General features: G+C 40.2%; 1 protein-coding gene across 2 annotated transcripts in view; it reads left to right on the forward strand.

Moving 5' to 3' along the window:
* The first annotated feature begins 46 nt into the window (after nt 1–46).
* The window catches only part of Parg (poly(ADP-ribose) glycohydrolase), a 122,933-nt gene continuing 109,695 nt past the window's right edge, over nt 47–13,284 (forward strand). The window contains exons 1-4 of one of the 2 annotated variants that reach the window (XM_090346811.1): nt 47–540; nt 6,135–6,201; nt 7,005–7,955; nt 9,310–9,493. In XM_090346811.1, the coding sequence (XP_090202937.1) occupies nt 264–540; nt 6,135–6,201; nt 7,005–7,955; nt 9,310–9,493 (1,479 nt within the window). In that variant the 5' untranslated portion in view covers nt 47–263. The remainder of the gene's footprint in view (nt 541–6,134; nt 6,202–7,004; nt 7,956–9,309; nt 9,494–13,284) is intronic. The other variant, XM_090346812.1, reaches the window with a different exon arrangement.

Consider the following 13,284-nt stretch of genomic DNA (forward strand, 5'->3'; position numbering starts at 1 on the left):
CAGCACACGTCAGGAAGTCCGGGCGGGCGCTCGGTGGCGGCTTTCCGGTAGTGAGAAAGAGAGGAAGCCGGCGCCGTAGCCGGAGTGGGGCGCCGTGAGGCCGGGTCGGCTCCCTGTGGAGGAGGGGGAACGAGCGGCTGAACCGGGGAGGGCCTGAGTCTGAGGCCCGAGGGTCAACCATCGCGGAAGCGGGCCTCGGCAGGGAGGAATGGTGCGGGGAGGCGCCGTGAAGGAGGCGCCGTCCGTCTCGGTACGGGCAGTGAATGCGGCTCTCCGCCCCGCCCCGGCCGGCCCGGGGGTTGCGCGCCGCGGGTCCCAGCATGAGTGCGGGCCCCGGCTGTGAGCCCTGCACCAAGCGACCTCGCTGGGCCGCCGCGGGAGCTGCTGCGTCGGCTGCCTCGGACTCCCGGCACTTTCCCTGCAAGCAGAGGCGCATCCTCGACCCCAAGGACGCCCGGGTAGAGTTAAGGGTTCCACCGTCCTCGCCAGGCTCGGTCCGGAGGCGGGCGGGGCAGCACAGAGGCAACGCCATCTCGCTTGGTATGTGAGGAAAATAATAATGATAATAAAAATTCCCCCAGCTTTTGTCTTTCACCTCGGCCCAAAACTCCGGTTTCAGTCCAAGGACTCAGAGCTGCCATCACTCCTGTCTGGTCTTGTGTGCACAGCTATCATCCCCTTGCTCAGTCTCCAAAAGTCAGTCGTGGGAGAGAGGGAACGAAGTTTTTGTGATGTGAGAAACCCTAAAGGACAGTTACTCAGGGCGGGGGGGGGGGTGTTAGAGGAGACGCGTTTCTCTTCTCGGGATTGATGGAGAAGTTATTCAGAGATCTGCTTGTGTACGTGAAGCAAATCTTTCCCGCTGGAAAGATAGCTGTTGCGATTTTATTCTTTCATTCTTGCTCCCAGAGTACAGAACAACTAGTCTTTGCTAGGGTTAGACTTGTTCCTGATGCAGTGTTGAACTTGAAGGTGGTCTCTGCATTCATACCCTGGAATCTTAAAAGGAGAGACAGACCATAGAACAACAAATCAACAGGTAAAACAGAAGGTAATGGATGTTCTGATAGGTGACACTTTTGGTAGGAGTCAGGTATAACTAATGCAGTTTATGGCATCAAAAATAGTCTAGCAGAAGGTGAAGTGCTTATTCTGTTGACTGAAGACTTTATACGAGTATCTAGGGAAAGAGAAGTACAGCTGGTATGCAAAGAAGATAGGGAAATGATCAATGGATAGTTAGGACAAAGCATATTGTTCTTGTGATATATGCATAGTACTGAGTATTAGGGCCTGAAGGGTTATGTTTGGTTCAAAGGGAATCAAAGGGATTCATCACAAATCCAAGTTTCAAGCAAGGAAGCAATGGTTTATTCAGTTTCCAAGAGAGGAAAGGGGCAGATAGTATAGTCAGTGTTGGCCCCAAGGAGGATTAGAGCTGGATTTATAAGCTTAAATATGCAGGAGGAATATAATTTTGGTTCAGCTAGCTGTTCCAGGAGACTACTGAAGGGTCACTTGCTCACTGTTTTGAACAGTAAGAAATACTTTTATCAGCTTATACAGCTCTTTCCAAAATGCAGGCAGGATTCTGTTTAGTTTAGAACAGTTTGTGTAAAACAGCTTTCCTGTCATACAGTGGATTCTTTTGCCAAATGGAGTAGGTTAGGCTGATCTGAGTTGAGGGCTTTATACTAAAGATTTTGAACCTTATCTCTAAGGGCAATGAGAAGACATTAAGTGGATTTCAGGGGAGGGGTGAAGGGGAGGGGTCCTTGATTAGATTTACTTGTTTAAAGGGCCCTATCACTTGTGTGTGGAAAATGGAAAAAAAAAAAAAAAAGATGGAAAGGCCAAATGGAGTTCCAAGGCTAGATAAACATTTGATTTGAGGAAAGAGGAGATAACTTTAACATAGGCTTGAATACAGGCAACAGAGAAGAGAAGACTTGGATGAATTCAGGAGACTATAGGACACTTGTACCTCATAAGAAATGTCATGCTCCAGAAATTGTGGTCATAGGCTTAAGAGTGCCTACCTACTGCACAGTGCCCTGAGTTCAGACCCCAGAACCAACCCTCCTCCCCTCCCCCCCCAAAAAGGAAAGAGATTTACAAGTATCTTTAGGAGCTGGTGGTGCATTCTTCTAATCTTAGCTACTCAGGAGGCTGACATCCAGAGGATCTAGTCTTGAAGCCAGCCCAGGCAGAAAAATCCAAGAGACTTCATTGCCAAAAGTCTGCAAAATGTTTCAAGAGTAAGCAAGCTTAGCAAGTTCGGCACACTGAGTTCAAACCCTGGTACTGGCCCCAAAAAAAAACAAAAGGAAAGAAAGAAGTATTGGGCTAAGAGTATGGCTTAATGGTAGAGTGCTCGCCTAGCATGCATGTAGCCCTGGGTTTGATTCCTTGGTACCATATACACAGAAAAAGCCAGAAGTGTGTTGTGGCTCAAGTTGTAGAATGCTATCCTTGAGGAAAGCCCAAGGACAGTGCTCAGGCCCTGAGTTCAAGCCCTAGGAGTGGCAAATGTATTAAATACCTTTTAAGTTTTGCATTTATTTTTCTGGGTATATTTCTTGTTATAAATCTACAAATAGGTAGAACTCAGTATTCACATTTGGATAGTCAATGATTTCCCCAATTGTTGTAGAAGACTGTGGAAATGGAATGTTCCTTGGGAATCTTAGTGAATTTTAATGCATTTTATTCCATTTGCTTTTATATTAACAGCTGCTAATCAAATGACTTCCTTGAAATACACGGCTTATGCAAGATGATACTAGTGAGAGTGTGAAGTTACAATATATTGGGAGAGTTACTGATCTCAGCAGATAGAAGGCCTTATGAAGCTATTTTTTTTCTATAAATTTTGATTAGCAAAAACTAATTGTGCAAACGAATTTCAAAGTCAACTTCATGTCTCTTTTTATTGTGTGCCAGTCCTGGGGCTTGAACTCAGGGCCTGAACACTGTCCCTGAGCTTTTGTACTCAAGGCTAGCACTCTACTACTTGAGCCATAGCTTTTGGTGTTAACTTGGTGATAAGAGTCTCATAGACTTTTCTGTCTGAACTGACTTTGAACCTCAATCTTCAGAGATGCTTCCTAACTAGCTACGATTGCAGGTGTGAGCTACTGGTGCTTCTGTGTCTCTTTATTTTGTATTCTAATGGATCCTTATAACCCCTGGAAATAGATAACACCATTTTCAAGGTGAGCAAGCAGTAGCTCAAAGAAATGAAAAACTTGAGGAGGTTGGGGTTTGTAATTGGGAAGTGGTCTCCGTTTAGGATTGGAAGACATTTTCCTATTTTTTATTTCTCATCTCATCTTTTTATTTGCTGTGATCATTTCTAGTTAAGTGAGAGAAATCCTTTAGAATCCTATGAAGTGTTGCTTTATACTTGCTTTAGGAGAATGGGTTAAAGCTCTGTGTTTGAAAAATCTTTGAAACCTAGAGGTAGTGTTAGAAAGAGAAGTAGGGCAGACCTTTGATGCTGGAACAAGAACTAGAGGATATATGATTAGCAGGAGCTATTGAATCCTCACTTCATGCCTTTCCTCATCTTTTTCTCATGCCTTAGGAATCATAGTTATACTCCATCTTTTTCTTGGGTTTCAAGGATCACAACTTTACTGGAATATACTGCATGTTTTATTAATTTTCCTATAAATATGGATTTTTAAAAATACTACAGAGAATTGGATTAAAAACCATCGAGTAATAGACCAGAATATAACATTTTGAACCAAGAAAAACAAACAAACAAAATAAAAGGGCACACCATTAGAATTCTAGAAGGGAACGCACTAGAAATGCTTCACATGCCATTTATGAAAGAACAAGTCTATAAAAGAGTATAATATTTGGCTTAGTGGTAGAGTGCGTGCCTAACATGCTAGAAGTCCTGTGTTCAATCCCTCAGTACCACATAAACAGAAAAGGCTGGAAGTAGAGTTGTGGCTCAGGCAGTAGAGTGAGCGCCTTGAGCAAAAATAGAAGCTCAAGGACAGTGTCCAGGCCCAGAGTTTTAGCTCTATGACTGACCAAAAAAAGAAAAGAAAGAAAGAGTATAATATTGACGTCTAACTATAAAACAGGAGAGAATGATAGAAGGGGTGACATTGATCAAGATGCATTATATTCATAATCTGACTTACAGACATAAGCTATAACTACTTCATAGTAAATTTTAAAAATAAAGCTTTTATAATTGAGTAAAGTTCAAAATAAAATGATATAACAAATTTACGTACGTGAAATGCAGTTTTTAGTTTTTGTAATGTGTTTTATGTGTGTTAGAGGAGCTTCTTTACATTACATCTTCACATTCATGGAAATTCTAGCATGGTTCAAAGAATGAATGTTTTGACAATGATTTGTAATTTTAAGGCCTTTCTGAACTATAAATGTGGTTGGCACAGATTATTACTTAGCTGAAATGCTTGCAACCAGCAGTGTTTCAGGTTTTGGACATTTGTCAGATTTAAGGATTTTTACATTATACTTCATTGGCAGAGCATTTCTCATCTGAAATTGAAATGTACAAGAATTAATGCTGGAACTAAAAAAATGTCAGACTTCGGGCATTTTTTAGGGATGCCTAACCTGAGTAATTCCTGGATTTGATTCCCCAGTACCACATAAACAGAAAAATCCAGAAGTGGCACTGTGGCTCAAGTGATAGAATGTAAACCTTGAGCAAAAGAAGCTCAGGGAGAGTACCCAGGCCTGGAGTTCAAGCTCCAGGATTGGAAAAAAAGAAAAGAAAAGAACAAGAAAATAAATCAACTTTGTAGTTTGGTTTTGGTGGTAGAAACCATTTAAAGAATACTAATCCAAAAGATTTTTACTGTTTGAACTATTCTGAGAAGGTACATTTTAATTATATGGCAGTTGAATACTTTGTGGAAGATACACATTCTGCTACTGAGCTAATCAACTCTACCTTTGCTCTTGTCTGTTGGTTATTTTTATTTCTTCTAAAATGCTCCCAGATTCCAGATTCAGCCCAGTAGATCTGGAGTATGATCTGGTGATCCATTTATTGCTAGCTTCTTGATGACCTAGATAGTTTGGAAATTACTGACAGAAAATTTAAAAAAGCAACAAGTAACTTTCTCCAGGGTTTCCCTCACTAAGTTCGGTCTTCTTGTTTGTCCTTCAGACTTTTCATGCATGGCTATAACTTCCTATCCTAGATTTGCATTCTGTGATTGTGAATCTGAGTATGGCTTTAAGCATGTTTGTGGGTTTTTTTTTTTTTTTTTTTTTTTTTTGCCAGTTCTGGGGTTGGATTCAGCGCACTGTCCTTGGTCTTTTTCTCAAGGGTAGAGCTTTACCACTTGGAGCCTCAGCACCATTTCTGGCTTTTTTCTATGTATATGGTACCGAGGAATGGAACCCCGGTCTTTGTGCATGCTAGGCAAGCACTCTACCACTAGGCCAAACTCCCGGCCTTGTTAAATATGTTTTTGCACCTCTGTCTGTGGGTCATTCAAGGTCCTCTGTGACCAAGCATGTGCTATTGCTTTCTTCCTAAGATTTTATATGTCTCTGCCATTGTTGCTTTTGCTTAGGATTTTCTTCTTATGTGACTACATTTATTTTTCAAGGCGCAATTCAAGCACTGTCTCTTTCAGGAAATCTCATTTTCTAAAGTAGGCTTTTTCCTGGGAATATCTTAATTCCTTGTCTTTTTAAAATATTAGTAGTAATTAAGAATAAACCTTTACTGAGTATATACTGTACAGTGTCCTAAATATATAGCTGACTAATTTAATCTGTCATGTCAACTTAAGGAAGAAAAATATTGTTAATTTGATGTTTTACAGGTAAAGAAATATTACCCTCAAAAATTACACAAGAAGCCTGTGAGATAGCCAGGACTTAATTTCAGATGCTCTGGTTCCACATTGTTCAATCTTAAACATTTGTCCATACCTACCTACACTTTTAAGCCACTTTCTGTGTGTGCCATATGTATTATTTTTGTTCCTATCCTAATATTTGAGAGTATAGGGAAGAATTAGCCTTTGTTTAACCTGCAGAACCCAGCAAAATACTTTGTGTTTTATGTATGTGTTTTCTGTGTGAAAGAATATGAATATACCCTTTTTTTTAAATTACAGTTTTTAGACAAAAGACTATTACCAGTTGGATGGACACTAAAGGAATCAAGACAACTGAATCAGAAAGGTATAAATGGAGACATACTGTACAGAGAAATGAATAAGATAATTTATTATCTTTCTTCATGGTATTTTCTTATTTCTTTTGTGTTCCTTTATCTACATTCTTTCAGTTTAAATATTTTATTTTGGAATCTTGTATATATTTGCGACCAGAGGTGAAAGAGTCCCTGACTTTAAGATATTTGTGTATTGTTTTGGTTATAGACGCAAAAGACATAAATGCATTCAGACAAATTAGCTATTATTTTGGTTGCCTTCTGGGTTAAATGCAGCAGTGGAGGTCTGAAAAAGTAATAGTATGAGTGGTAATTAGCATGGAGAAGAAACAGAGTTAAGTTAACCCTTTATCCTTGAGGCCAGACAGTAAAGGAGGGAATAACTTTTAAGATTTGAAGGAAAGGGCTGGGAGTTTAGCCTAGTGGTAGAGTGCTTGCCTAGCATGCATGAGGACCTGGGTTCAATTCCTTGGTACCACATATATAGAAAAAAGCCAGAAGTGGTGCTGAGGCTCAAGTGCTAGAGCTTTAGCCTTGAGAAAGCCCAAGGACAGTGCTCAGGCTCTGAGTTCATGGCCCAGGACTGGCCAAAAAAAAAAAAAAAAGATTTGAAGGAAAGACAAGTTTGGTAAGCACACTGCTGGGAGGGGTATTACAGGCACTTGCACAAAGATACAGAGTAACAAAAGGGTTTACTATGCCCAGGTAACCAAAGGAAATACTTTATTGCCATCACACTGTGGGGATGTGGTTGAATACATTACTTTTTTTGTATCCTAAGTTGGTTTTGGCTCTTTCTGTTCTCTTGTAGTTTGAATAGTAAAGAAAACAACAATTCAACAATAGAATCCATGATGAGTTCCGTACAAAAAGATAACTTTTACCAACATAATGTGGAAAAATTGGAAAATGTTTCTCAGCTAAGTATTGATAAATCATCCCTTGAAAAAAGTACTCAGTATTTGAACCAGCATCAGACTACAGCTGTGTGTAAGTGGCAAAATGAAGGGAAACAGACAGAAGGGAAAAGTGAACCTCCAGCAGTAACTCTGGTTTCAGAGCAGTTTAGTAATGCTAATGTTGATCAGTCACCACAAACTGATGACCACAGTGATACAGATAGTGAAGAAAATAGAGATAATCAACAGTTTCTGACACCTGTAAAGCTTACAAACGCCAAGCAGATGACAGAAGATGAGCAGGCCAGAAACCATCCTGTGGAAGACACTGCAGGCTGTTGTCAGCAGGAGGAAATAGATGTGATACCAGAGAGTCCATTGTCAGATGTTGGCTCTGAGGATATTGGAAATGAACTAAAAAATGACAGCAAGCTGAGCAGACAAGAAAGTAGCCTAGCACATTCTCCTGCATTTGAGAAAGAAAGTGAACCAGAGTCACCTATGGATGTAGATAATTCCAAAAACAGTTGTCAAGACTCAGAAGCAGATGAAGAGGCAAGTCCGGGTTTTGATGAGCAAGAAGATGGTAGTTCCTCACATACGGTGAACAAACATTCAAGATACCAAGCAAGAGAAGCTGACATTGAACTTGGAAAACGGTTTTCTACTAAGGGAGGTGAAATTAAATTGCACTTTCAGTTTGAAGGTGGAGAAAGTCGAGTTGGGATGAATGATTTAAATGTCAGACCACCTGGAGGTACCACTAGCCTTAATATAGAATGCAGAAGCTCCAAGCAGCATGGAAAGAAGGATTCTAAAATCACAGACCATTTCATGAGAGTGCCCAAAGCAGATGACAGAAGGTAATTATATTTTATTCGGTGTATCTCTCCAGTAACATACTTTAATTTTTTACTAGGTGATTTAAAGCCATTTATAGTTGAGGGAAGAAATAGTTGTGTTTATGAAAATGATTAAAACATGAAAATAGCCGGCCGTGGTAGCTCACTCCTGTAATCCTAGCTACTCAGGAGGCTGAGATCTGAGGATGGTGGTTCAAAGTCAGCCCAGGAACTAAAGAGTGTGAAACTCTTATCTCCAATTAATCACCAGAAAACCGAAAGTGGGGCTGTGGCTCAAAGGGTATGGCAGTAGCCTTGAGCTGAAGAGCTCAGGAACAATGCCCAGGTCCAGGGTTAGGGTGATAGTCTTGAGCTGAAGAGCTCAGGGACAGCGCCCAGACCCAGGGTTCTATGAACCACAAAAAAAAAACAAAAACAAAAAAACCCAAAACATGAAAATATCAGATTGGTAACAACTACTATGTTTCCTAGATCATTGTATATTATGCTTTCTCTAATACTCTGATAGGAATGTAGGTAGGATATTAGAGTTACTTTATGAATGAGAAAATATATTTGAGTTGAGAAATTCAATGAAACCCTGTAATTTATGGGAAGTGTACTGGGAATTAACCCCACACGTATCTGATTAAAAACCTTGTATTTTTGTCATTACCCCATGCAGAATCTTAAACCTCACACAATTTCTAAGCTCTCATTTTTTAGTATGTAATAGTAAGTTCACTTGATGGGAAACTCGTGTAAAGATTGAATAGGTGCTCATTTCTGTTTCTTTTTTTGTTTTTTGTTTTTGTCAGTTATGGTGCTTGAATTCTGGGTTTGAGTGCTGTCCCTGAGCTCTTCAGCTCAAGGCTAGTGCTCTGCCACTTGAGCCACAGCACCACTTTCATTTCTGTTTTCAAAATGACTTCCATATGCTTGGAAATTCCTTACACACACGCTATTGAAAATGAGCACCTGCTTTTGTTGTTGTTGTTATTTGTTTTTGTCAGTCCTGGAGCTTGAACTCGGCCTGAGCACTGTCCCTGAGCTTTTTTTGCTCAAGGCTAGCACTCTCCACTTGAGCCACAGCACCACTTTTGGCTTTTTCTGTTTATGTGGTAGGAGGACTCGAGCCCATGGCTTCATGCATGCTAGGCAAGCACTCTACCATCAAGTCACATTCCCAGCCCAGCACCTGGTTTTAATGTGCCCTCTGTAAGTTTTCTTGCTGATTTCAAATAGAAAACAGATTGAAGTGAGAGCAAACTTGGCTCATTTAGAAAATGATATTCTGGGTAAGCTTCATATTTGTGTATTCAAGGAAACCAAAATAATAGCTAATTTGTCTGAATGCATTTATTCTCACCCTTAGAAAAGAACAATGTGAAACCAAACATCAGAGAACAGAAAGGAAGATCCCTAAATACCTTCCACCTCACCTTTCTCCAGATAAGAAGTGGCTTGGAACACCTATTGAGGAGATGAGGAAGATGCCTCGGTGTGGGTCCCGGCTGCCTCTCTTGAGACCAACTGCCAGTCACACAATAACTATTCGGGTGAGTATCACTTTTTGAGCAGACTGGAAGTCTAATGTGAAAACAAACTGGGGCCTGCAAAGTTCTCCTGCATATGAAGTCTTCAGAATGGAGAAACAGGTTACAGTAAACTTAATATAGCATGTAAGGTGAATCATTGTCAGCTGATAATCAAATTGAATTTTCAGTATTTTTTAAGAACCTTGAATTTTGTTTGAATTTTTGGTGATGCTGGGTTTTTAACTCAGGGCCTTGCATGAGATACACAATATATAGTAGGTACTTTACTACAAAGCCATGCTTCTAATTCTATTTCTTTTGCACTGGTTATTTTGGAGAAAGGGTCTGTTTTCTTGTCCAGGTACACACCTGGACTATAGTCAATTTTTAGGTTTCCCTGACTGGTTGGCATGCACCACCACACCCAGCATCTTTCCATTGAGATGGATTCTAGGAAACTTTGCTGCTCTGCTGCTCATGTAGCTTTGGAAGACAGGCAAGCATTACTATGTCCAGCTATAAACTGAAAAGTCTCATGATTATTTCTGCCTGGGCTGGCCTCAAATTACAGTCTTCTCCTTTGCAGCCTTCTGAGTAGGATTTATAGGTTTGAATCAACAGTGCTTGGCACATTGGTTTCTTTTTCTTGTTTTTTTTTTTTTTGACAGTTCTGGGACTTGAACTGAGGACTTGGGCACCGTCCTTAGGCCTTCTTAAGGCCAGTACTCTACCACTTAATCCATAGCACCAGTTCCAGTGTTTTCTGTGTATTTGGTACCAAGTAATCAAACCCGGGGCTTCATGCATGCTAAACAGGCACTCTTATCACTAAGCCACGATCCTGGCTTTGTTTTTTCTTTTTTTTCCCCCAGTTGTGGGGCCTGAACTTGGAGCCTTGGTGCTGTCATGGAGCTTTTTTGCTCAAGGCTAGCAATCTACCTCTTTGAGCCTCAGCTCTACTTTCAGTTTTCTGGTGGTCAATTAGAGATAAGATTCTTACAGACTTTCTTGCTTGGGCTGGCTTTGAACCTCAACCATTAGATCTCAGCCCTCTGTGTAGCTAAGATTACAAGTGAGAACCACCAGTGAGCGCACATTTGATTTCTTTTTTAAATTTACTTGGCTGAGTTGCCAATAGTTACTGACTATCCACTACTTGTTAGGTATTATTTTAGTTCCTAAAATTCAAAACTGTTTATGGTTTTATACATTGGCCAGCTTTGACCTCTTTTCTAAGAAAAGAAAACATCTCTGTCAGTACCTCACATTTATCTAAGCCTGTTTAAAATCAGTCTCATGTTGGGCCAGGAGTTTAGCCTAGTGGTAGAGTGTTTGCCTAGCTTGCACGAAGACCTGGGTTTGATTCCTCGGTACCACGTACATCAAAAAAGAAGCCAGAAATGGTGCTGTGGCTCAAGTGGTAGAGCTCTAGCCTAGAGAAAACCCAAGGACAGTGCTCACGCCCTGAGTTCAAGGCCCAGGACTGGCACACATACACAAAATTCATCTCATGTTTTAACAACTGTACTAAGATATATATATATATATAACAAAACTTATCATTTTAACCATTTTAAGTATATAATCACTGACATATAATTCCTTTTATAACTTTTAACACTTTCCACATTTTCAAGCAGAAATTCTATATCTTTTAAGGAATAAAATTAATTCCCTATTTTCCCTAGCTCTTAGTTATCTTAAAATTTTGGGGACCAGGAGTTTGGCCTAGTGGTAGAGTGCTTGTCTAGCATGCACCACGACCTGGGTCAGATTCCTCAGTACCACATACATAGAAAAAGTTGCAAGTGGTACTGTGGCTCTAGCCTTGAGTAAGCCCAAGTACAGTGCTCAGGCTGAGTTCAAGCCCCAGGACTGGTAAAAAAAAGAAAAAAAAAAAGATTTTTCTTCTTTTGCTAGTTCTGGTGCTTGTACTGAGGCTCTTGGCTTTTTACTCAAGGCTGGTACTACCGCTTGAGTCACCTGTTCCACTTCTGGCTTCCTGGTAGTTAATAAGAGTTTCATCGTCTTTCCTGCCTGGGCTAGCTTTGATAAACAGTCCATAGTCAAATATGGTTGAATCATTAAGTATGCTCTTTAGTATTTTCACCCTCACCAAAGATGAAAATGTTCCATTTCATTTAAGGAAATTGAATAGTAAGCAGTTGATTCCTCACAAAAGGAAACATATACTTAAGAATAAGATTTGTGTGTATGTGAGTCTGTGATAAAATGCACAGATGTACATTTTTATAGGTAATCAAGCATTGAGTTATGCAATTTCAGATTGCCTTACATTTCTAAAGCTAAATGTTGGTTTTATTATATGAAGTTTTGTAACTATTAATATCTGACATCTTATATATCTAGGCACTGTATATAAGTGTCTTATGTTTATATATATATATATCATAGTCAGAAAAAGTAATCTAGAAAAAAATACATTAGGGAAGATAACTAAGAGGTTTTAGTTTTGTTATAGTCCTTGAGAAATGAGGTGAATAATTGACATATTAAATAACTGATACAATCTTTCTATGACTGGATTATGGTAATAGTTTCACAGCTCATTAAATAAAATACCACCAAATTGGGAATTTTATGGGTGAATTTACTCAATAAAAGTTTGGTTGGAGTTGTTTTGGTTATTTAAAAAAAATAACAGCAACAGGGTCCAGGAATTTGGCCAAATGGTAGAGTGCTTGCCAAGCATGCACGAAGACCCGGGTTTGATTCCTCGGTACCATATACATAGAAAAAAGCTGGAAGTGGTGCTGAGGCTCAAGTGGTAGAGCTCTAGCCTTGAGAAAGTCCAAGGACAGTGCTCAGGCCCTGAGCTCAAGCCCAGGACTGGCAAAAACAACAACAACAACAACAACAAAAACAGCAACAGGGTCTGGGAGTTTGGCCTTGTGGTAAAGTGCTTGCCTAGCATGCACTAAGGCCCTGGTTTGATTCCTCCGTACCACATACATAGAAAAAACCTGGAAGTGGTGCTGAGGCTCAAGTGGTAGAGCTCTCCTTGAGAAAAAGTCCAAGGACAGTGCTCAGGTCCTGAGTTCAAGCCCCACGCCTGGCAAAAAAAAAATCAACAGCAACAAAAAGCATAAATGATGTTAACTGCTGGGCACTGATTGAAAAGGAGAGAAGATCCCACGAACTTCATGGTTGATAACAAAACAAACCTTTTTTTTTTTTAAATCAGTCTTGGGGCTTGAACTGAGGGCCTGAGCATTGTCCTTGGGCTTTTTCCTCAAGGCTAGCACTCTGCCACTTGAGACACAGTACTACTTCTGGCTTTTCTATGTATGTGCTACCAAGGAATCGAACTTGGGTCTTTGTTCATGCTAGGCAAGCACCCTGCCAGTAGGCCAAACTCTCAATGCCTGATAACAAATCTTTAAGGGACACTCTAGATTCAAACCAGATTTCCAAAGTTTGTCCCCATCTTACAATTTGAAATATATCTAATCCTCTTGATATGCAGAAAATCTATCTAATCCATCTCTAAGATTCTCTATAATCTTTTCTGCTTTCTTTTTGGGATCTGAATAGAGGCCTTGTTCCCTTGCTTGATTTTTTTAATTCCCTGCTGGTAGCACTTTGCCACTTGAGCCACTGCTCCAGTTCTCACACAGTCTTAGTGGTTCCAGAATTGCTCAAAATCCAAGCCCAATATCTCTTCAGAAACTCAGGACAAACTGAGCCGAGACTCTATATAACTTAAAACAAAAATATAGTCAGGCACCAGTGGTTTATGCCTATCTGTTATCCTAGCTATTCACAATGGTGAGATCTAGCTGATTATAGTT

This window comes from Megascapheus bottae, chromosome 15, assembly GCF_031878675.1.
Source record: "Megascapheus bottae isolate mThoBot1 chromosome 15, mThoBot2.hap1, whole genome shotgun sequence".
Taxonomy (NCBI): domain Eukaryota; kingdom Metazoa; phylum Chordata; class Mammalia; order Rodentia; family Geomyidae; genus Megascapheus; species Megascapheus bottae.